The sequence below is a fragment of the Podarcis filfolensis genome, assembly GCF_964270895.1.
Source record: "Podarcis filfolensis genome assembly, chromosome: 17".
NCBI lineage: Eukaryota > Metazoa > Chordata > Lepidosauria > Squamata > Lacertidae > Podarcis > Podarcis filfolensis.
Window position 1 is genome coordinate 40,371,843 of NC_139621.1, and position 25,001 is coordinate 40,396,843.

Here is a 25,001-nt window from a genome sequence, read left to right on the forward strand (position 1 = left end):
TGTTGTTTTTCAAGGAAATACATACAGGGAAGAAGCTTCTCTTTCAATTACTGTGTGGAAGACAGAGCTGGTATTCTCAGATATGAAGGAACAACCATTGTGATCCGTGTCAGCAGCCATAGGCACAATCTGAAACCTGCACAGCCTCATTCGAATCTGTGCTACCACCTCCTACAGTCCACATGGGTGTAGGCAAGGGGAGGCGGCAGGCAGCTGCCCCCTATATCCTCAAAAATGATTGAAAAGCATTAAAAATACTCAACTAGCTGAGGTTCTGTTCCCATCGCAGAAGCCAATTCCCCCTAGTCAGAAGCCTGCCCTCGTAATGTCTTGACCCATGATCTCCCCAAAAAGCTCAGTAACCTTGGGGGGTGATCTCCCCTAAAAGTTCAACAACTTTTTTGCCTTCTCCCCAACCAAAATGCTGGCTATGCCCATGACAGTCCATCTTAACTACTGTGGCCAGATCCAGACCCCATCAGCCAGTCTTCACCCACTTCCCATTTACCATCCAACCTAATGAATGTAGACCTTCAACACTTATGAATTTTGCCCTATTAACACGGGCTTCTTCTTTTTTTAAGCAAGCGACTTGATTTATTGAGAAGGATCCAAAGAAGTGGTATACAAAAATGAATGCACATCAGATGAATTCTTGGGTATATAATGACTATGTAGCCCTATTCAGACATTGCTCACATGTCAGGCATAAGCATATAGAGAATTGGGACCTGGTTTTAGCCCCAATCAGTGTCTGCCCCCTCCTCTTTTTTCTTTTTAGTAACCACATGGTCATGGTTGTGTGAGCAGAAATCCCAATAATATGTGCGCAACTGCTCACGAGTTGGGGGTCTCCACAACTGGGACACCTGGTTAGTCAAGTGTCATGAATTGGGCTTTCTGCTCATACAAAACGTTGCTAAACACATGTGGGGGGGGAGGTGATAGCGTGAGGTAAAAAGCACAGTCCCAGTCCTCGATCTATGCGCTTACAGTTTACACACAAGTAACACATAAATGCTTGTACGCCACAAGAATTAATACGATCAAAGCATGGCTACATTACTACAATTTTAAAGCACGATGCTATTTTTTAGAAAGAAAGAAAAATCATTTGCATTTGGCAAAATAAACACCGGTTTTCAACTTAGTAAGAAAACTGCAGAGGGAGAAAGGTTTCTGCAGAACCGCTTAGAAGTAAGCCAGTTCGTCGTGTTTTGCTTTCTTGCTTTGGTAACTGGTGAGCTCCAGCGGCTTGTTTTCATGAGGGAGTCTTTTGTACACTCTCACGTGAAGGAACTCGTCATTGCCAATGTGGACCTGGAAAGAAAGAAAACGGGGCCTGTAAATTGTGTGAAGTGAAGACACAACAACAACAACAACAGTAATTTATTATTTATACCCCGCTCATCTGGCTGGGCTTCCCCAGCCACTCTGGGCGGCTTCCAACAAAATATTGAAATACTGTAATACATCAAACATTAAAAGCTTCCCTAAACAGGGCTGCCTTCAGATGTCTTCTAAAAGTCTGGTAGTTGTTGTTCTCTTTGACATCTGGTGGGAGGGTGTTCCACAGGGCGGGCGCCACCACCGAGAAGGCCCTCTGCCTGGTTCCCTGTAACCTCACTTCTCACAGCGAGGGAACCGCCAGAAGGCCCTCGGCGCTGGACCTCAGTGTCCAGGTAGAACGATGGGGGTGGAGACGCTCCTTCAGGTATACTGGACCGAGGCCGTTTAGGGGAAAGGTCATCCAGTATAGCTTAGGCATCAGCGCTCGTCTCGCTTCATTATAGTTGTACTGTAGTTGGGAAGGGGAGGAGGAATCAAGCTTCTTTCCTATGGAAGGATTGCTTTTCACATCTCCCTGACGCCAAACAAATGCCAGGAGCTCCTGTTTAGCCTACGCTATCCTAAAGGAGTCATCTGCCTAACGTTCCTCAGGGAAATCATCCAACCTCTCACTTCTCTGAGGCTTCAGCAGCACCAACACAAATGATTGCTTGACGAGTGCAAACTGCAAAATCAGCACAGATGCATTACTGCTGTTCTTGTTAGAATGAAAACCAAGATTTAGTAAATGGGGCCTAATTCTCAGTGAAGCAATAAATTTCTGTAGCAGATGTAACAGTTCAGACGGTGGGGGGAGGAATCAAATGACTGAACTCTCTTTCACACTATTAAAAGGTAAAGGGACCCCTGACCATTAGGTCCAGTGGTGGCCGACTCTGGGGTTGCAGCGCTCATCTCGCTTTATTGGCTGAGGGAGGCAACATACAGCTTCCGGGTCCTGTGGCCAGCATGACTAAGCCACTTCTGGCGAACCAGAGCAGCACACGGAAACGCCGTTTACCTTCCCGCCGGAGTGGTACCTATTTATCTACTTGCACTTTGACATGCTTTTGAACTGCTGGGTTGGCAGGAGCAGAGACCAAGCAACGGGAGCTCACCCCATCGAGGGGATTCGAACCGCCGACCTTCTGATCAGCAAGTCCTAGGCTCTGTGGTTTAACCCACAGCGCCACCCACATCACACTATTACCACCATCCAAAATAATTTATCTCCACATTTAAAAGCAGTATGCTGGGGAGAAGGCAAGAGTTCCAGCCCCTTAATAGAACCCAGCCTCTTGGATAATGTCATTGTCCCGAGTGAATCTCCACCCCCCATCTCTCCCACTTCCTCATCATCACTTCTATGGGTGCTGCTACAGGTCCTCTGTCTTTGAGCTCTTTGCTCTCCTACTTTTAAGGCTCGCCGGGTTCTGGGAGATGGAGGATCTGGAATGTTTTCCAATGACAACAGGTCAGCCGTGTGTTGTTCTGGGCTCTCCCATATTTCCCAACTTTTCTCCTCATCTGCCTCTGAGCTGCGAACTCCCGCAAACCCCTGTTGTAATTCTGAACTGTCTTCTTCTTCTCTGGAAGGGTCATGCTGGGCAGGCGGTCTCCACCTTCCTCCTCTGCCCGGTACCTGACACCCAGCCACTATCCAGGATTTACCGCCTCAGCACTAAGCTTGGCTTCCAAAGGCTCAGACTCAGGCAAAATCACCTGGAAAATACCCTAGATGCTTTAATTTGTTGACATATAATGGAGAAACTGTCCATTATTAGCAGATATACTGCATTTGACTTGATAGCCACAAGAGCGAATGTGTGCTTTACAACAACCAAAACAGCAGGCATATACGGTACCTTGATGAAGTAGTTCATTCCAGAAACCACCTGCGTCTTAAACTCAACTGCGTCAAAGACTTCAAAGCTTCTGCCTTCTTTCTCTTCCACTTGTCCTTTCACCTTTGGGAACAAAAAAAGGTGGGGGGCGAGGAGGAATTAGAATTTGTTTGCTGCTTAAAATATTGTGAGGCCTGCAAAAATCTCTGCCATTTGTGCCTGGAGAGGTTTTAAAGACCAGATGTAGAGGTGAAAGAAGAACCAAAAGCTGGGAAAGTTCTGCTCTCCATGAGGATACTGGTCAAGACAATATCCCCACCCCATGGAAACTTCTCCCCCCTTCCCCGCTTTAGATGACCTATAATACAATGTGTAAAATAGAATCCTAGCTGCTTTGAAATAGAGCAAACCACCCACCCTGCATTAGGAAACTCCCTAGCTCCTTCCAGGCTTCCTCAACCTTGGCCCTCCAGATGTTTTTGGCCTACAACTCCCATGATCCCTAGCTAGCAGGACCAGTGGTCAGGGATGATGGGAATTGTAGTGTCAAAACATCTGGAGGGCCGAGGTTGAGGAAGCCTGCCCTAGCAGTTTTTGAAACTCCCATTGTTCAAGGCGCATTTTGCAAAAGGGAATTTCATCAGCGTGAGCAGTTTCTGAACTCTGGGTACAGTACAGTGCCTGAGATTTCAGATTAAAATTACAAGTGGAAGGAAAGGAGGACCTTTTCCTGCCTCCTCACTTCCAGCTACTCTCTGAAGACCGAAGAAGAGACCCTCTTAAGAATATTAGGGGGGTGGGTAGCGGATGTCCATCAGGTAGATTATGATGTACTGGTAGATTACGGGGTGTACCTGGTAGATCCTGGTAGATTTTGGCCCCTCCCCTCAGTGTTCTCTCCCCCCAAAAACCAACAACTTTGGGTAGACCACTGCCAAATTTTTTTATACTGTGAGTAGATCGCAGACTCTTGAGAGTTGGACATCCCAACACTAGACCATGTGAAAAAGGAACATAATATTTTAGCTGCAGTTCATTCATTTTCAGCTCTGTATTCTTGTTATTAAAAAATGTGCCTAGACATTCTGTTGTTGCGCCCATAACTTAGGTTTAAGGTGCCATTGAGCTCCTAGTTTTCGTATCTCACTTTCTAACACTGTTCCCTAGCACAGCCAACCCCAGTGGGGTGTCCTGTCAACATCTATCAGCCGATCAGCACCAACAGGAAGTCCCGCTTGCAAAGGAACAATCGGGAGCTCCACGTCCATACCTGCCGCACACGTGATTGTTTGTGGGGAGCAATTTGAGGGCCAAATTGGGACCCATTTCAGACCTCATTACTCCCTGCCCAGCACTGTCCTAAAGGGAGCTCATGCACAGGCAATCCTCTCTTGACAGAGGCAGAGCTTTCCTATGACACAACCTGGCTTCACAGAGAGTACTTTTTGAAAAAGGCAGTTCATATACTCCAGATCGTAAGATGACGTGCATGCAAATGTGAATCAAGAGCAGAGCAGGCAAAACTGAGAGCCTAAGAACCTCAGCAAAGGGGATTAGAAATCAAGTTGTCATAGACAGAAATGAGCGATCAGACATGCAGGTATTCTGCTGATACGAATGAAGAGCTTTGCTTGCTCATTTTCTTCCATGTCAGATGAAGGTGCAGAAGCAAGACAAATAAGAAGTTGCCAACTGCATCTCCCAGCCCTTGTGCAGAGATTATATGAGCGAGAAAGAACACACAAGAGCAGGAGTTAGGGTTAGAGGAAGCAGGGACATTCCCGGGTCAGGTTCCGCATTATATTAAAATCTTAAATCATGAGATTAGGCATCAGAAACAGAATATCTGAGACAGATATTCTGTCTGCATCCTCTGCTGCCCTAACCCTAACCCAGACAGTTCCAAGTAACTGAGAATGGAAAATATGCAACTACAAGGAGGGATAGAGGAAGTGAAAGAGGAACGTGCTGAAACGTCAAAGTTCCAAAGTTCCTGAGCAATTACAGGGGGTGGGTCACAGGATCTAAAAGAACGGTTTAAACTGCACAAATTCTTATTTTCTTTCGTTGATGAGGGTGATGTTGGTTCAAAGCAGAGCTGAATGAGCAGCCCCCAGTAAGGAACCAGAAATGCTCCTGTGCCCCTGAAATAAGCCTTGAGCTGCCCCATTGCTATATATCTCCATAACTTAGGGCAAGACCACTTTGAGATTGGGACACTTCAACCACAAGGAAGCACTGAGTCAAATGCTGCACAAGGCTGACTCAGGGAAAACGCCCTCCTTGCTATTTTTAATGTGGGATGATCAAACGGCAAGTTTCCAATCTAAGAAACGAACTTCTTATGTGGATGCTTGTTTCTAAGGGAAAGGAAGACCCAAAGCATTTCTGCACCTTTTGGTGGGAATTCATTTCTTATTTATCAAATTTGCAAACACAAAACACTGCCCTGCCTCCCCAAATCATGAAATTTGGCTTTGATTATGCATTTTGCTGTTTTTATTTTTCTACATTACTTGCTCTCTGCTTATTTGGAAAACACAACCTCTGTGCTGTTCCTGTATTTTGTAACTTTGATCATGTTTTGTTTGTATTTTTTATGTTAATAAAAAAACCCTATTTTTAAAAAAATGTTATGCATATTGTGGGGTATGCTCTCCTGGAAGTGTTGATCTATCATTTGGGGGAGCCCAAACTTATTTTGGGATGCAGGTTCACATATAGTCCTACTCTTAACTGAGGCTGCTCACTTAATTCCACTTCAAAATGTCCTGGGAAGGACAAATAAGGAACTAGGACTACGGTAAGTAACCAATCTCAGCACCGTCTTTTGCTTTGGATAAGGAAGACTCCATAAATTAAAGCAGTAGTCCCCAAAAATATTGGGGGGGCTGGTTTAGGTACTTTTAAACCAATGCACCGCTCCGAAGTGCTTCCTTCCATTTCTCGTCCATCTCTTTTCTAAAATCTATCCAGCCCCTTAATTAAACCCCAGTTGCCCAAGTGCACAAAAAACTTCCTTCACCGTGCACAACTTTTCGTTTTGGGGAAATTGCCAAAAATGCGCCTAGCATTAGAATAAACCTTGGAGCGACATGATCGGCACCTGAGCATCAATGAAAGAGGTATGAAAACAACAAATATGTTGTTCTGCACGCGTCAGCATTTCCAGGTTGACCTCTCTCTGGCACCTGGACTAACATGGCGACGAGGACAGAACTTTTGTGGGCGAAGGGCGCGGCTAGTCCTCATGAGCCCCGGGGCCAAGGGAGGAAGCGGAGAAGGGAGTGCCTCGCCTTTCATGCCAGATGTTGGGAAGCCGAGGGGGAAGCGCCACTGGAGGAGGAGGAGGAGGAGGAGGAGGAAGAAGGGAGCAACTCTCTCCAGGCTGCGCTTTTCTCTTCCCCACCTCCCCATCCATCCAGCCCCCCGTCCCCCTCCAGAGATGTCTCCAGCTGCGTCCAAGTGCCAGGAGGCTCCCTTCCTTACTTCCTGGGCGATTTGCTGCGTCTCGGCCGTGGCTGCCTTGGCCTCGCTGGTCCCTCCGCACATCATCCTCCGGCAGCGCGTTGCGCGTAAAAACGAAGCTCCGGTGCGCAAAAGCGCCCTTCGCCACTGGTCGCCCATCTGTCAGCTGGTCAAATGATGCAGCTGGGCAGGCGGAGAGAGGGAGGAGAGGAGGAGGAGGCTGACGCAGATCAGGAAGGAAGAGAGGATTTCTCAGCGCTGCAGAAGCCATGTTTTTTCAACCCCAAGGATCGCGAGAGACACGCAGAGAAATCCGAGAAGAAAGCTGGATTTCGCTCCAAAATGGGGCCGGGCATGGCATTGCAAGGACTGGAGCGCCCTCCGCGCATTCCCGGATTTATGCTCTGCCCAACCCAGACCTCGATTGGTGTCGATTATTTATTGCATTTATTGATAAACGGCCCTGCTAGTTCAAAAACAAAGGCAGCCGGTTGCAAAGGGGCGCGCGCGCGGCTTGCAAAGCCTTGCAAGTGTGTGGCCGGCGGTTAATGGTGCAAACTGGGAGAAGGGCGAGGTCGACAGGGACCAAGTAATGGGATCCGGTGTCGTTATCCTATTGTGGCTCTGGAATCGGCCTGAACAAGTACAGAACAAGTCGAGACAGCTACTTGCCCGCTGTTGTTAACGTTGCAAAGCGACAATTTGTTGTTGACGAAGGACAGCTGGACATATAAAGGGCCCCATTACCTTCAGTAACTTAGGGCCTCATCAAACCTAAATCCGGCCCTGATGCTGTGTATACACAACATTCTGTGATAGAATGAATGAAGACTTGGGGCTTGGTTTTTGTTTTAAAGGGGGGGGCAGTACTTTAACCGCCATGACATCATTGCATAATTATTGTATCTTGCAAAACCAGATAAATCTTAGCACAATGTATAAAGTCACTTTCCAGATAATCATCACTGAAGTTGGACTGTTATTTTACAGGAAAGCAGTTAGAGGTGAAAGACCATGTGAAATTGGATACCATCAAGTGTGTTTATTCTGCCCAGAACTACCTGGGAAAAGGCATGTAAATTCAGGTTGCAGGCCTATGCAACCTTTCAAGTTTCAAGTAAGTATGGACAGGATTTGGGCTGCATATCAAGTAGTAAGAGCCAGATAGCAAAAGGAAGACTTTAAGTGTGTCCGTCTCCTTTAAACGGTTGGAGAGGGACCCATAAGAGGCCAAGCCAACTTTGTGTATGCAGAGGGAGGATCCTGCCAACTTCATTTTTACATTTGTAGCGTGAAAGCGTTCGGCACACATCATATTTGACCTTGGGTGTAATGATTCTTTTGAAAACATACAAACCTTTAACTGGATTTTGCACTTCCTGGCATAGTTCCAACAACTGAGCTAATTTTTTTAAGTAACTGAGCAGAAGTCAATTACAGTGGTACCTCAGGTTGCATACGCTTCAGGTTACAGACTCCGCTAACCCAGAAATAGTACCTCAGGTTAAGAACTTTGCTTCAGGATGAGAACAGAAATCGTGCGGCAGCAGCAGGAGGCCCCATTAGCTAAAGTGGTGTTCAGGTTAAGAACGGACCTCCAGAACGAATTAAGTTCTTAACCCGAGGTGCCACTGTATACAATTCCCAGAGCTTGCCCCAATCACACACACACACATATAAATTCTCACAAACAGCACGAAAGTGGGATAGAAGGCACTTTTTTATTTTGACACGTTTCATCTTCTCAACGCAGGAGATTCTCTGGCGACCAGTGCAGCCGAGTAACTCCTTGCGGGCTGAAGCCTTGCCGCCTTGCCAGAATCCCTTCAGAGCACCACGGTCCTGAGTGGGCTCCTTCCCAAGGCCTCGCCAGACGGCACAATGGGGCACTCGGAGGCTTCAGCTACGCTGCCACAGCAGGACCAGTGAGGAGCGCCAGGGTGGCCCATGTGCCCGTGGCCACAGCCCTGATAGCCACCTGCCCATTGGAAAAGAAACTCTTTTACTAGAAATGCTCTCCAAGGAAACTCGCCATTTCCTGCACTTTGGGCAGCGGTTCTCCACAGGTGTGGTGTGCTGCACGCTGGCATGGCAGAAGAGGATGGCACATGTGGCAGGAAGATTCAAGGGCAATTAGAAAAGAGAAAGGCTTCTTTCTGCTGGTGGGGAGATGAGAATTTGTTTGTCTCAAACTAGACTTAATATAAGTCTCTCACTGATCTTGTCTGCATGCTGAGGCAGGCAAACTCCGGCCCTCCAGATGTTTCGGACTACAATTCCCATCATCCCTAGCTAACAGGACCAGTGGTCAGGGATGATGGGAATTGTAGGCACATAGTAAGAGGATTGTTTATAATTATATTTTGGGGATGATTCAAGTTCTTCTTTAGCTGCGTTGTTTTTACTTTCTGGATGTCCCATAAAGTTGCTGTGCTCTATATCACAAACCAAGCACTGCTTGGAGCTGTTTCTCTCCCCCACCCAATGTATTTCTTATCAATAAAATATTTGATGTGGTACAATAATTTTTTATTCAGAAAGTGTGACCCAGAGGAAAAAGTTTGAGAACCACTGACCTTAGGTCATTTATCAGCAGAGGAGATAAGACTACTTTCAGCCTTGTACAAAGATGGAGATAAAGCAGGAAACAAACAAACAAATTATGTTCCAGGTTATGAATGTAAAAATAGCTTTTGCCTTCCATCTACCAGCTTGGATGTCTGTTTTATAATGACGGTGGCTGGACTCTTTCATCTGTGCTATTACACTTATGGCCGTTTTGCTGGAGACATTTTTGCATCCTGTGTAGGGAGGTGGCTAACGGGCTGAGGTGCAACTCAGGAATCCCTGATTCGAGTGTCACTCTTGCTTTCAACCTGCTAAAGCAAGCCACTCTGTCAGCATAAACAAGACCAACCTAGCTCCTGCACATGTCAAGTGTTTGAAACACTCCAAAGGCTATTTGATCCTGACATGCTTCCTCAGGAGTAAAGGTAAAGGGGACCCCTGACCATTAGGTCCAGTAGCGGGCAACTCTGCGGTTGCGGCGCTCATCTCGCTTTACTGGCCGAGGGAGCTGACGTACAGCTTCCGGGTCATGTGGCAAGGATTAATAAGCTGCTTCTGGCAAACCAGAGCAGCGCACAGAAACACCATTTACCTTCCCGCCGGAGCAGTACCTATTTATCTACTTGCACTTTGATGTGCTTTCAAACTGCTAGGTTGGCAGGGGCAGGGACCGAGCAATGGGAGCTCACCCCGTCGCGGGGATTCAAACCGCTGACCTTCTGATCAGCAAGCCTTAGGCTCTGTGGTTTAACCCACAGCACCACCCGCGTCCCTTTCCTTAGGAGTAAACCCCAGTAAACACAGTGGAACTTACTTCTGAGTACACACAGACAGGATTGCATTGTAAAAATTATTCTCGGACAAGACGGATGAATTGAAATAAATTCTATATCCTTTGTCTGCATGATAATTTTAATTTCCGCGATGTGAAAAGCCTGGTGGCTGTACAAATCGAATAAGCCCCATTTCTGAAGACCCATGGTTCCCAACGTGGGGCACATGCCCCACAGGGGGGCAATTTGATTTTTACGGCGGGCAGTTCAATAATGAGTTATTAACAGTGAATGGCCATTCAGGCTTTATCTATGCGAATAGGAGTTCACTTTTTGAATAGTAAGAATTATATATTATTGGGGGGGGGGATCAGGATTTTAGAGATGCTTAGGTGGAGCATGTCCAAAAAAAGGTTGGGAACCACTGCTGTAGACGGTTAAAAGTTCCCTGGAGAAAAAGAGAGAGAGAAAGTGACAAGTGTGCCTGACCCAGTAGCTTATGGGAAAGAGGTGACTTACCAGGCATGACTCCTGCACAAGCGCATTGAGCAGCCTTCTGCCCCCCACTAGAGCAGAACGTGCAGCAGTGGAAGACGCCTCGGTGGGGGCGGAACTTGTTCTTTACAATCATGGTGAACGGGGAGCCCTGCAGGGAACAAGTTGCCAAAGGGACAGATTTGCATGTCATAGGTAAAGGTAAAGGGACCCCTGACCATCAGGTCCAGTCGTGACCAGCTCTGGGGTTGTGGGGCTCATCTCGCTTTATTGGCCGAGGAAGCCAGCGTACAGCTTCGGGGTCATGTGGCCAGCAGGACTAAGCCGCTTCTGGCGAACCAGAGCAGCGCATGGAAACACCATTTACCTTCCCACCGGAGCAGTACCTATTTATCTACTTGCACTTTGACGTGCTTTCGAACTGCTGGGTTGGCAGGAGCTGGGACCGAGCAACAGGAGCTCACCTCATTGCAGGGATTCGAACCACCAACCTTTTGATCGGCAAGCCCTAGGCTCTGTGGTTTAACCCACAGCGCCACCCGCGTCCCTATGCATGTCATACTAGAGGATAATACGACATCAAAGGTTGCAGCAGGAGGAGGTGTTATTACAGGCCTTACACTTACTTTGAGTAGGGGAAAGGGCTAGCAACCATTTTCTGAAACAGTATAACAACTACATGATGATGATGATGATGATGATGATGATGATGATGATGATGCAACCCATCCGACTGGGTTTGTCCCAGCCACTCTGGGTGGCTTCCAACAAATTAAAACACAGTGCAAATTAAAACACAAACTTCCCTATGCAGGGCTGCCTTCAGATGTCTTCTAAAAGTCAGATAGCGGTTTATTTCCTTGACACCTGACAGAGGGCGTTCCACAGAGTGGATGCCACTACTGAGAAGGCCCTCTCCCTAGAGTAATGTTTACCAGTCTTAAATACAGTGGAACCTTGGTTGTCGAACATAATCTGTTCTGCAAGACCATTCGACTTCCGAAACGTTTGACAACTGAGGAGCAACGGGCGGGCGGCAAACTCAGTTGAGAAATGTGCCTCAGAAGCCGTTCGACTTCCAAGGCCTGTTCAAAAACGGAAGCAATTACTTCCAGGTTTTCAGCGTTCGAAAACCAGAACGTTCAGCTTCCGAGTCACTCGAAAACCAAGGTTCCACTGTATATGTGTATAATGCCTGCAGGGTCATAGTCCTTTGGACACAATCACACTTACTATGTATTTATTAAAGCGTTTGTATAAATTATACTGGTGAGTTGCGTCCAAAAGTGGGTATGTACCCTCTGGGCCAACTTACGTTGTTGTGGTTCTCTGACAATCAAACTTGTCATAACTTTCCCCATGTATACTTTCTTCATGACAGTGAAAGGCGATGACCTTTAGATGTTTCCAAAGCCCTTAAACCAATGAAAATGGAGGGAACATGTTCTGTCCCCCTAAAGTCCAGTGGATTCACCTAAGGCAGTGACACTCAAAGCCAGGTTCGAGGAAGAAGAAGTGTCTTGACTCCCCTTTGATAGCTTGAAGCTCAAGCCAACTAAGGCTCTGAGAAGCCTCCTCAGCCACTCCCATCCCTGGGCAAGCGCTGAGCTCAGAAGTGCCGATTCTAACTCCTCTCTCCTATCTCTCCTTTTCTGCTCTTGCCATAGGTCTGCCCATTTTTGGTTGACTCTCCAAAATCAGCCACATGCGCTAAAGCTAGCAGAAAGTGTTACCTGTACATGTTGACCTCTGACAAAGACGCAGACCTTGTACTTGCCCGGTTCCTCAGGGATGTAAGAAATATGGTATGTCCCATCTTGGTTGTCAGTTACGCTGGCCTTGATGACACTGGATTGAAGACAGAGAGGAAAGAAAAATAATTGCTTGGCATGCAAAAAAAGGAGATGTTTGTATAGAGACTTTGATCCAGTGACTGATGAAGTTGGCGATTCTTTATTTTAAGAGGTCTCAAGTAGCGAGTTGCTTAATAGAATCGAGGATAACCCACAACTGGTATTTTTGAACCACTGATGAACTTCTTTCCAACTTCAGGACCTGAAGAGTCAATCTGGATGTGATGGTGGTAGACCTGTGTGTCAGAATCAGGTCATTGCTATAAAGCAGAAATGAAGACTGGATTTGAAGTATACTACTGGAGGGACGCGGGTGGCGCTGTGGGTTAAACCACAGAGCCTAGGACTTGCCGATCAGAAGGTCGGCGGTTCGAATCCCCGCGACGGGGTGAGCTCCCATTGCTCGGTCCCTGCTCCTGCCCACCTAGCAGTTTGAAAGCACGTCAACGTGCAAGTAGACAAATAGGTACTGCTCCGGCGGGAAGGTAAACAGCGTTTCCGTGCGCTGCTTTGGTTTGCCAGAAGCGGCTTAGTCATGCTTGCCACATGACCCGGAAGCTGTATGCCGGCTCCCTCGGCCAATAAAGTGAAATGAGCGCCACAACCCCAGAGTCGGCCATGACTGGACCTAATGGTCAGGGGTCCCTTTACCTTTACCTTTACTGGTGACTGGGGAACATTCTTCCCATCACTAGACAAATCTCCACACCTGTTTTCTTCAAGATAAAGAAGCAGTCAATGCTATGAGAAAGCCAGTTGAGGAAAGGCAGTTTTGGACGGGGGAAAACAACAACACTACAGTGGTACCTTGGTTCTCAAACTTAATCTACTCTGGAAGTCCATTCCAAAACCAAAGTGTTCCAAAACCAAGGCACGCTTTCCCATAGAAAGGAATGCAAAACAAATTAATCCGTTCCAGACTTTTGAAAACAACCCCTAAAACGGCAATTTAACATGAAATTTTATTATCTAATGAGACCATTGATCCATAAAATGAAAGCAATCATCAATGTACTATACTATAAATTAAATAAGACTGTATTGTAGATGATAATTATCCACACAGTCACAAAAACAAATTAACCGAAAAAGCCTCAAAAACAAAAATGCAAAATAAATAGCAAAAACAAAAGCGCCAATCTTAATCCATTCCAGAAGTCCATTTGACTTCTGAAATGTTCAAAAACCAAGGCGCAGCTTCTGATTGGTGCAGGTGCCCTGGAAACAATAGCTGACAGCTGCATTGGACATTCAGCTTCCAAAAAACATTTGAAAACCAGAACACTTACTTCTGGGTTTTCTGCACTTGAGTACCAAAGCATTTGAGAACCAAGGTACCACTGTACTAGGAAAGGATTCAGTGCTCCTTTCCTATCTGCCCTGGGTGAATATTTTAACCAAGTCCCCAATCCCCAATACTGATTTACAGGAATTTGGCACCGTGTGTTAGTTTGGACAAAGGGGTACTTATTGTTGCTTCTCTATGCATGTCAAAGCACAGGATTCCTTCTTCAGGAACTTTAAATGACTGCAAATTCCTTAGACACAAAAACACTACTCTGTAAACCTGAACTCAGAAACCAGCTTTGAACAAGCTGTGAAACAAGAAGTTTTCTTTTTTCATATCTGCAATGAATTACCCTACTGGAATGTTAAACACATTTGGAATCCAGCTCATTAAAGGCATGGCATGCTTAGGAATTAATGGACTGAAGAATAAAATATAAAGAAACTCCAGAGTCCAGCAAATTTGATATAATCTTAGGGGCTTTTTAAATACACTAGAGGAACACTTTATACTTCTGAATATGTGGGAACTTTTAGAATTTGGGCCACAGTGCTCTGGAAACCTTTATAATCTCTTGTTGTTGTACTAAAAGGTCTGATGGACCGATTTGGATACTTTGGTTGAAAGATGTGATAGAAATAGATTGAATTGATGAAAGCCTTAAATCAGTAAGTCTCACAATGGAGTGTTTCCATCAGAAACTGGACTTGCTAAATTAATCCAATTTTAAGTTTGTCATCCAGCTCTTTGAGACTCAGGGAGCTGCTCATCACAGCCAACTCACCTCAACCCATGGCAATGCCTAGGACTGGTTTACTCACATGAGCAGCTACTATCAGAGGGCGACTCATGGAAGGAGACAAACATGCCTGCCACCAGCAAAGATTTTGGAAAGACAGAAGGAAAATGCCTAATATCTATTAATTTGGAGTCTTTATGCCTTTCCTACTAATTTAATGTATTTTTTAATATTTGTTGGAAGCCGCCCAAAGTGGCCAGGGAAACCCAGCCAGATGGGCTGGGTATAAATAAATTATTATTATTATTATTATTATTATTATTATTAACCAGAATCTTGAGGCAGTTTACAACATATTTAAAGTGAAATAAAATAAGCAAGTGAAATAAAATTAAAATTAAAGTGAAATAAAATTGGGACGCAGGTGGCGCTGTGGGTTAAACCACTAAGCCCCTTGGGCTTGCCGACCAGAAGGTTGGTGGTTTGAATCCCCACAACGGGGTGAGCTCTCGTTGCTCGGTCCCTGCTCCTGCCAACCTAGCAGTTCGAAAGCACGTCAAAGTGCAAGTAGATAAATAGGTACCGCTCCAGCAGGAAGGTAAACGGCATTTCTGTGCACTGCTCTGGTTCGCCAGAAGCGGCTTAGTCCTGCTGGCCACATGACCCGGAAGTTGTACGCCGGCTCCCTTGGCCAGTAAAGCAAGATGAGTGCCCCAACCCCAGAGTCGGCCACGACTGGACCTGATGGTCAGGGGTCCCTTTACCTTTACCTAAAACAGGCAAGAGAGGCTAAAATGGGGCAAAGGAAGTGCTTTTTTTCTGAGGGGACGCAAACCCCTAAACATTTTGTGAATATAAGTTTGGCCTCATTGAGGGGCAGTATTTCAATATGAGTAGGGAAATGACAGTACCCCTAAACATTTTTTTCTTAGAAAAAAAGGACTGAGCAAAGGTATATACATATTCCATCTTCCTAGTTTTCAGGTGTTCCAGTTGCCACTATGCAACTGAATATCTGGACCTGGAAATGGCTGCTACAACCACCAGATGCAAGTCACTCCTCATTGGCTGATGCTCATGTCTTCCTGTTTATTCACTATTCAAGTTAACGCAGGCTGCCACAAATCCGCATGCATCCCTTCACCTGTGCTCTCAGGTACGATTCTTCCGCCACTGTTCTGATTCTGGCAATTCACCTCCTTACCCTTTTCGTGCTCATGAATGTGCTTGCGGAGGAAGGACTCTTAAAAGGAAACGTGAAAGAGACTGAAACGGACAACACTTTGCAGAATAGCTACCAACCAATCCTTCCTGTCTTTATGGAAAATGGACACCCGGACGGGCTCCCCTCCTCTGTCCATCTGCTCATCGGAAGCGTCCTTGCAGACTAGAGTGAAGCCGGCTGGCTCATTCTGATGAGTGCTGCCGAGATCTGGAAAAGCAGAGCAGAGCAATTGGGAAGAAAATGCGAAGAGTCTTGTCCTCCCTTAAAGGACTCTGCCCTTTCTTCCTCACTACTGTCCAAGGCTTCCGGCACTGAACTTCAGGTGTTGATCTCTGTATGCAAACTGAGCTACAATCCTGCATTTAAACAGACATGTGTAAAGACATTCTCAGGTTAGAGATCTTCTGAAGCAACAATGGGACACTAGCACCACTCAAGGCATCCTGGAGAACAGCAACAGCTGACAAAATATAGATATAATATATTACAAGGACAGGAAGAAACACTATGGACAGAATAATTGCCACACACAGGAAGGAGAGCGTTTGAATGCTTCAGCTGTAAGCGTAGAAATCATTCAATGTGTCAATACATCATACATCAAACCTTTTATTGGCATCACATACAAACATCCACAACAAATCAATACAGAATTACCACTTCCCCAGTGGCACAAAACATTTGCTAAAAAAAAAAAAAGGAGGCAGAGCAGTCTATCGTCACATCTCTTCGTCTCCAGGGAGATCAGAGGTCTGCAGTTTATTTTGACGACAAAAAACCAAACAGAGATATTTAGCCACAAATGGAAGTCACTAAAACTGCAGCTGCGATATAAGGGATTTGGATTTGGACTGGAGCGTGATTGAAAGTTATAAGATCTTGGAATGCAGAAATAAAGAAAATCAGCAAACCATTAATTCTAGCATGCGGGGGGCCACCTGAATTCTATAATTTGGCATCTCAATGATTGGCATTATTAATTGTATTATAATTTGGTCTTGTTATAATGAGGCTATTATTGGATTGTTCTAACTGAAAAATAATAAAAATTATTATTAAAAAAAGAAAGACATTCTCAGGTTAACAGCCTCCCTACATTGGCAGTGGTAGCCACCAGTTAAAGGTAAAGGTAAAGGGACCCCTGACCATCAGGTCCAGTCGTGGCCAACTTTGGGGTTGCGGCGCTCATCTCGCTTTACTGGCCGAGGGAGCCGGCGTACAGCTTCCGGGTCATGTGGCCAGCATGACTAAGCCACTTCTGGTGAACCAGAGCAGCACACGGAAACGCCGTTTACCTTCCTGCCGGAGCGGTACCTATTTATCTACTTGCACTTTGATGTGCTTTCGAACTGCTAGGTTGGCAGGAGCAGGGACCGAGCAACAGGAGCTCACCCCGTTGCGGGGATTCGAACCGCCGACCTTATGATCGGCAAGTCCTAGGCTCTGTGGTTTAACCCACGGCACCACCCACGTCCCAAGCCACCAGTTAGGATGTCTTTAAAAGAGGATTAGACAAATTCATGGAGGAAAGCACTTTTGATGGCTCCTAGCCATGATGGCTGTGCTCTGCTCCACAATTGGAGGCAGCAGTGCTTCTGGACACCAGTTTCTGGAAGCCACAGGCAGTGGCGTAGCGTGGGTTGTCAGCACCCGGGGCAAGGCAAGTAATTTGCACCCCCTAACCCGTGGATTTGCGCCCCCTAACCCGTGGATTTGCGCCCCCTAACCCATGGATTTGCCCTAACCCCAGATGTTGCGCCCGGTGCAGCCGGCCCCCCCTGCACCCCCCACGCTACGCCACTGGCCACAGGAGGAGAGACGGCTCTTGTGTTAAATCCTGCTTGCCAGTTTCCCACAGGTAACTGTTTGGCTGCTGTGAGAACAAGATGCTGGACTGGAGGGGCTGTTGGCCTGATCCTGCAAGGCTCTTCCTATGTTCTTTTAAAAAGAAAACAAAAAAGAAACTTTTTGCCTTGGATTTAAATATACATTATTTCAGCTAAAAAGACAACTTCTTTTCATAAAACAAACTTTTTATAGAAGAATGGAAATGGTTTATTGAATATTTACAGATAAATTGTAAACAGATAAGAACATTGGCAGGATTATTGTGATAACCTGCCGTTTCATAAGAGTATATATTTAAAGTAGATGAATAAATGTACAAATTACTGTAAGTTAATTTGGATGTGCAGAAGGTATTAAAAATAAATTTTAGGAACTGCAGAAAGAGGCAGAAGGAAGTCAAGTTCTGAAATGCTCAAATGGTTGTAAAATTACTGAAATGTATAAACCTGAAAATTATAAATAATTTTTTTAAAAAAGGCTCTTATGATGTTTTTATGCTGCTACAAACCATCCCCTTACCTGCTCCTTGCAGGACACACTTGGCTGGATGAGCTGCTTTGTTGAGAACGGCCCCAAAGATTTCGTAGCCATGGTATACGCCGGCCTTCTTTTGAGGAGAGAAGTGGATTCTGTCGTCTGCAAGAGGGTGGATATTGCAGTCCACGCTGGTTAGCTTGCTCAGCCGGTTCTCCACCACCCCTTTGGTAAGGAGGATCTCAAGGTCCGAGCCGTTGGTGAGCAGGTGCTCAGTGAATTCCACTCCTGTTTGCATATCCAGGAGCAGCTGGAGCAGCTGGGCTTTCTGCAAATGCAACAGGCTCTCCCTCTGGACCTTCAGTTCGTTCAGAAACTTGAGCAGCCGGTCTCGGTGCTCTTCGACGGCTTTCACGTAGCCGTCTGCAAAAGCGCAGATCTCTCGAGCCACGGCTTCTACGTGAGTGCTGAGGGCACTGCCCACCTCTTCAATACGGCTGAGCGCACCTTCCAGCGTTCTCATATTCAGCTGGGTGATCTTCAAGAGCTCCCGAATGGAGTCTCCGTGCTTGTGGATAACGTTGCTGGTGAAATTGTAGGGATGCTGCCGGTGTGTACTCACCACACACTCCTGGCACACAGACGTGTCACACTGCTCACAGAAGAGCGTCAGCTCCTCCGAAGGGTGCAAAAGGCACTGGATGGGCTTCTCAATGTGGGTGAAGCCCTTCAAGTCCTGCAGCTCCACCACAGGGTGGGCAGCGGTTTTCTTCTGCCGCCTGGAAGAGTAAGGTGCAAAGTTCAGCCGTCTATGCATCCCAGAAAACGACACCCGCAAAGCACAAGAAAAACCATTCCTACTCACACACACTGGGACAGTAATCCTGATTACTAGTTTGGGGGGCAGGGGGCAGGCAGGTGTGGAGGACTCCCTGGTCCTGAGTGGGGTAACTGTGCCCCTGAAGGACCAGGTGCGCAGCCTGGGAGTCATTTTGGACTCACAGCTGTCCATGGAGGTGCAGGTCAATTCTGTGTCCAGGGCAGCTAGACCAGCTCCATCTGGTACGCAGGCTGAGACCCTACCTGCCCGCAGACTGTCTCACCAGAGTGGTGCATGCTCTGGTTATCTCCCACTTGGACTACTGCAACATGCTCTACATGAGACTACCTTTGAAGGTGACTTGGGAACTACAACTAATCCAGAATGCAACTGCCAGACTGGTGACTGGGAGTGGCCACTGGGACCACTGGTCCTGAAAGACCTACAATGGCTCTCAGTACGTTTCCGAGCATAATTCAAAGTGTTGGTGCTGACCTTTAAAGCCTTAAACTGCATCTGCAGTATAAAAGAAAAAAGGATACCACAGTGCTACCTTGAATTAAGTTCTTAATTCGTTCCGGAGGTCCGTTCTTAACCTGAAACTGTTCTTAACCTGAAGCACCACTTTAGCTAATGGAGCCTCCTGCTGCCGCACAATTTCTGTTCTCATCCTGAAGCAAAGTTCTTAACCCGAAGTATTATTTCTGGGTTAGCGGAGTCTGTAACCTGAAGCGTATGTAACCTGAAGCGTATGTAACCCGAAGTACCACTGTATATCATTTTACCTGCAGGTGTGAAAGCAGCTGAAGTAGCAAAATGGCAGGGAGTGAAGGGTCAGGCAGCCTCTACCCCACTTTCTGTAGCCTTTTCACTGCCTTCCAATTCTGTTGTTCAGTTTAAAGGATAAAGGGGGGGGGGCTGTTCAAGTCTCCTGCATGTTATTTAATGTGATTGTAAAATGGGCATAAAAGGCAGGAAGGTACCACAAAATTACCATATTTTTCGCTCTATAAGATGCACCAGAACACAAGACGCACCTAGTTTTTGGAAGAGGAAAACAAGAAAAAAAATATTCTGAATCTCAGAAGCCAGAACAGCAAGAGGGATCGCTGCGCAGCGAAAGCAGCAATACCTCTTGCTGTTCTGGCTTCTGGGATAGCAGCACAGCCTGCACTCGCTCCATAAGACGCACACACATTTCCCCTTACTTTTTAGGAGGGAAAAAGTGAGTCTTATAGAGCAAAAAATATGGTATGTAGGGTGACTCTATAGCACTGTCTGGGCAGGACACGTACTTGTGAGCTTGGCAGCAAAACTGGCAAAGGCAGACCCGGCAGGCCTGGCAGTGCTTCACAGCTTCTCCATCCACGCAGAGGTCACATGCTAAGCCAAGGCCTTCGCCCTGCAAGGTCTCCAACAGGACCTCTTTCAGAGCCATGTGATCGGTGGTCAAGTCTTTGATCCCTCCTGGTGGCAAATCTACCTCAGCATCACAGACGGGACAGAGGAGGCTGAGCAGCGGCGATGGCGGCTGGCGGCAGCTCTGGAGACAAGGCCCTTCTGAACTAGAGTCCGAGTCTTCCCCTGGCAAGCCCAGGTCTGAAAAGGGCTCCAGCTGCTCTAGGCAAGCTGTGCAGAAGGTGTGTAAACAAGGCAGTATTTTAGGGGCAGAGAAGAGCTGAGCGCAAAGGGGGCACTTGCTTCTGGAACATTCCTTTGCCTCAGGAAGGGCTTTGCGCATGCTAGTCGGCTCCTCTTGTAACCCCTGAGTGTTCGACATCTGGAAAACAAAGAACAATAACTTTTTAGTAACAATTATTAGTACTATTATTAGTATTATTTATTGAATTTATATACCCGGGGGGTCTCAGGGCAGCTCACAGAATAAAATCAAGATATAAAACCACAAAATAGATGATAAAAATAAAAAAACCCCACCCAATATTCCTATAATAATAGGAATTAATACACAATACGATCAGAAAATAATTATTGCTCTTTAAAAACAGGAGGAGGAAATACAAATAAAGTATTCCCCCACCCTACAAAAGGAAGAAGCCCTCGAAGTCCCAGGTTATTCCACTCTAATTACAGCAAGGCATGGCGCTGTGGGTTAAACTACAGAACCTAGGACTTGCCTATCAGAAGGTGGGCAGTTCGAATCCCTGTGACGGGGTGAGCTCCCATTGCTCGGTCCCTGCTCCTGCCAACCTAGCAGTTCGAAAGCACGTAAAAGTGCAAGTAGATAAATAGGTACTGCTCCAGCAGGAAGGTAAACAGCATTTCCATGCGCTGCTCTGGTTCGCCAGAAGCGGCTTAGTCATGCTGGCCACATGACCCGGAAGCTGTACGCCGGCTCCCTCGGCCAGTAAAGTGAGATGAGTGCCGCAACCCCAGAGTCATCCGTGACTGGACCTCATGGTCAGGGGTCCCTTTACCTTTACCTTTTATGCTTCACCCAAAATATTAATGAAAAAGCTGGCTTCAGGCACCAGGCCTGATGGCAGACCAACTGTCGTGTTACAAAGGTGTCAGCAAATGTGACATGAACCCTGCCATATGGAAATCCCTTGCAGACAACCTCAGTGCCTGGAGACAGATAGATTGCGTATCCATAGCAGTGCCCAGAGGAGGAATGAGTGCTTGGGAGAAGCACAGAGAGAGAGAAATACTATGTTGCATCTGCCCCGGCTGCAACAAAACATGTCTCTCCCATATCCGTCTCTACAGAAACAGCACATTCTATAACTCTCTAATGGTATTCAAACTGCTCCACAAATGTTCTTGCTGCGCTAAGTTCATATTGACATATTTGTGCTCAGAATAAACTGGGTGTATGTCACGGTGTGTGTGTGTGTGATAATAATTCTGCAAATCTGAAGACAGCCTTGAACAAAACTAATTGCCCCCTTATGTCACAAGAGCTTTGGTTACACTGGGAGTCAGAAGGGATCGAGTCTCTTATCCCAGAAGGAAAGCCATGAGTTGGCCAAACTGTCTCTCATTTAGAATTGGCTTTAGCCCACGAATGATCATGCCATACTGTCCTTAAGAAGCCACAAAGCGTTGTCTTTGCTTTATTTTGACCATTTCATAAGCGCACAGAGCAGAATTTGCGAGATGGCTTGGGCCACACTCCCTTTTCCCGGCCCTGTCTCCAACTGTGATCTGTCCTTTCAATTGCAGGAGACCTGAGGGCACAGAGGACTCCATTCCTGACCCTGGACAAAGTCAGCGAGGGCCGATCCCCTCCTCAACCGAGGCAACGCAGGTCCGGCCCCTGCCTCCACCAACCCAGCGCCCTGCCCTCTCCCGGGGGGAGCGAATCAGCCCTTGGCTCCCCTCCTCTCCGCCCGAAATAGAGTGGCATTTCGCTTCTCCCTCGCCCTTTCGTTTCCACCGTTCCCCATTCCTTGGGTGTCGCCAAGTGCGCCAAGAGAACAGATTCTCCAGGCGGAGTCTCTCTCCGCTTCGCTCCCCCCTTGGAGTTGTTCCTCCACCCCCCTTACCTCGGAAGGTGGCGTGGGCTTCTCGGAGAGCTTTCAGGCCCGTCAGCTGCCGTTTTCCTTTCCTTCCTTTCCTTCCTTCCTTCCTTGCTTCCCTCCCCTAGAAAGAGAAACCGTTCACTTGGTTACGCACCGAGCGCGCTGGGCTGGAGCAGCTGCGCCCTGCTTTACGCACGGCGAGGCGCGCCTTGGCAACGCGATATGGGGATCTCTGGAGATCTCTGGAGAATGTGGGAGAGGGTGGCGGCGCCAGCGACGCAGCACATGGCTGGCTGGGGAGGAGAACTGGGGCGGGGGCTGGGATTTAGTGGAGGGCTAAGGGCGAGAAGGCGCGTCGCCAGCAGTTCTCCGCTGGGGCGCATCAGGTTACACAAAGAGTGGGTGGGCGAAGCAAGGCTGAACGGCTGGAACCTGCTTTCGGGAGCCTAATCTATAAAATAATAATAATAATAATAATAATAATAATAATAATAATAATAATAATAATACCCTGCCCATCTGGTCAGGCCTCCCCAGCGACTCAGAGTGGCTTCCAACAGGATATTAAAAACAGCATAAAAGATCAAACATTAAAAACTTCCCTAAACATGACTGTCTTTAGATGTCTTCTAAAAGCCAGATACAGTGGTACCTCGGGTTACAGACGCTTCAGGTTACAAACTCTGCTAACCCAGAAATATTACCTCGGGTTAAGAACTTTGCTTCAGGATGAGAACAGAAATCATGCTCTGGCGGCGCAGCAGCAGCAGGAGGCCCCATTAGCTAAAGTGGTGCTTCAGGTTGAGAACAGTTTCAGGTTAAGAACGGACCTCCGGAACGAATTAAGTACAGAGGTACCTTGGGTTAAGAACTTAATTCATTCCGGAGGTCTGTACTTAACCTGAAACTGTTCTTAACCTAAAGCAACACTTTAGCTAATGGGGCCTCCTGCTGCCGCCACGCCGCCGGAGCCCAATTTCTGTTCTCATCCTGAAGCAAAGTTCTTAACCTGAAGCACTATTTCTGGGTTAGCGGAGTCTGCAACCTGAAGCATATGTAACCTGAAGCGTATGTAACCTGAGGTACAACTGTACTTAACCCGAGGTACCACTGTACTGCAGTTGTTTATTTCCTTGACAGCTGATGGGAGGGCGTTCCACAGGGCGGGTGCCACTACCGAGAAGGCCCTCTGCCTGGTTCTCTGTAGCTTCACTTCTCACAGGGAGGGAACCGCCAGAAGGCCCTCGGTGCTGGACCTCGGTGTCCGGGCTGAATGATGGGGGTAGAGACGCTCCTTCAGGTATACAGGACCGAGGCCGTTCAGGGCTTTTAAGGTCAGCACCAACACTTTGAATTGTGCTCTTTTAAACACTCTTCTATTTCCTAATTTTAACTGTTATTAGTGCTCTATGCAGAAAGGGAGGTCATACATTGAATGAATGAATGAATGAATAACCTTCCTGTCCAATGAGAATTCAATCTCATTTATCTATGCCTTTTAGTAACACTTTTGCCAAACAGCTTCCCCATTTTCCTAATAGTTTTTCTGCATCATCCTCTCCTGAAATCGCCTTGGTGCTTCAGCACATTTGGGCACCGGATACGGGCTCATTTGTCCAGGTAAACTGGCAAATAGAGTAACCTTTGTGTTGCTGCTTTATGCAGAAAAGAACTTAATGGGACTGTGGTTCCTCTGCCCATGCACAGAATGCAAGTGTTCCCGTCAGAAGTATCTATAATTTTCCATGTTGGGCTTTGCAAAGGGAACAAACAGAGGGTTAAACTAGACGTGGTGGTCAGGCGCACAATAAGTATCTCCAAATGTTGGTGGCAATTTCTATTTTAATGCAGCCTTTCAACTTTTAATCCAAATATACAGCACTTAGGGCTGGAGGAGATACCTAACCTTTTAGTCATGGGCCACGTTTCCAGTCAAAACCGCTGCTGTCCACCTGCTTCCTCACTTGCAGGGGAAAATGCTAGCTCCTTATTTTTCCTCACTGTGGGTAGAAAAATAGTTCGGGTTGGTTGGGTGATTTATTTTTTAACTGACAACTTAAGGGACAGGGTTTGGCACCTCCCTCCTCACCCTCTTCCCACTTCAGAAAGCATTCAGATTTTATCCATGGCTATCTTCCTTATGGGACGCGGGTGGCGCTGTGGGTTAAACCACAGAGTCTAGTACTTGCCGATCAGAAGGTCAGCGGTTCGAATCCCCGCGACAGGGTGAGTTCCCGTTGCTCGGTCCCTGCTCCTGCCAACCTAGCAGTTTGAAAGCACATCAAAGTGCAAGTAGATCAATAGGTACCGCTCCAGCGGGAAGGTAAACGGCGTTTCCGTGCGCTGCTCTGGTTCGCCAGAAGCGGCTTAGTCCTGCTGGCCACATGACCCGGAAGCTGTACGCCGGCTCCCTCGGCCAATAAAGCGAGATGAGCGCCGCAACCCCAGAGTTGGCCACGACTTTACCTTTTATCTTCCTTATGTCTGCTTGCACCACAGGGCAAAGTTAACATATTGTTGCCAACTGACCAGGAAGATGGGGGTGGGTGGGAAATTGCCCCCACCCACAGCATACCTAATAGTTAATTTGCATTGGGAACCAGGCAGAGGGCCTTCTCGGTAGTGGCGCCCGCCCTCTGGAACGCCCTCCCATCAGATGTCAAGGAAATAAACAACTGTCTGACTTTCCGAAGACATCTGAAGGCAGTCCTGTTTAGGGAAGTTTTTAATGTTTGATGTTTTGTTCTGTTTTTAATATTCTTTTGGGAGCCACCCAGAGTGGCTGGGGAAAC

General features: G+C 47.0%; 2 protein-coding genes and 1 long non-coding RNA gene across 3 annotated transcripts in view; all 3 read right to left on the minus strand.

Moving 5' to 3' along the window:
• Positions 1-24,610, minus strand: part of LOC310753163 — a 61,433-nt gene extending 36,823 nt beyond the window's left edge. Inside the window, exon 1 of the long non-coding RNA XR_014543246.1 lies at positions 24,395-24,610. This is a non-coding gene — a long non-coding RNA (uncharacterized lncRNA). The remainder of the gene's footprint in view (positions 1-24,394) is intronic.
• Positions 575-6,820, minus strand: LOC310752988 (cystatin-B-like). The gene is made up of 3 exons (XM_083594195.1): positions 6,663-6,820; positions 3,195-3,296; positions 575-1,320 (listed from the first exon to the last, which is right to left on the minus strand). The coding sequence occupies exons 1-3, from the start codon at positions 6,798-6,800 to the stop codon at positions 1,192-1,194; spliced, it is 369 nt and encodes a 122-aa protein (XP_083450321.1). The 5' UTR covers positions 6,801-6,820; the 3' UTR covers positions 575-1,191.
• Positions 8,344-22,515, minus strand: TRIM45 (tripartite motif containing 45). The gene is made up of 7 exons (XM_083593473.1): positions 22,234-22,515; positions 20,020-20,504; positions 17,950-18,683; positions 15,660-15,789; positions 12,211-12,325; positions 10,502-10,628; positions 8,344-8,619 (listed from the first exon to the last, which is right to left on the minus strand). Exons 2-7 carry the CDS (start codon positions 20,502-20,504, stop codon positions 8,468-8,470), a joined length of 1,743 nt encoding a protein of 580 aa, XP_083449599.1. The 5' UTR covers positions 22,234-22,515; the 3' UTR covers positions 8,344-8,467.
• Positions 24,611-25,001: the final 391 nt, after the last annotated feature.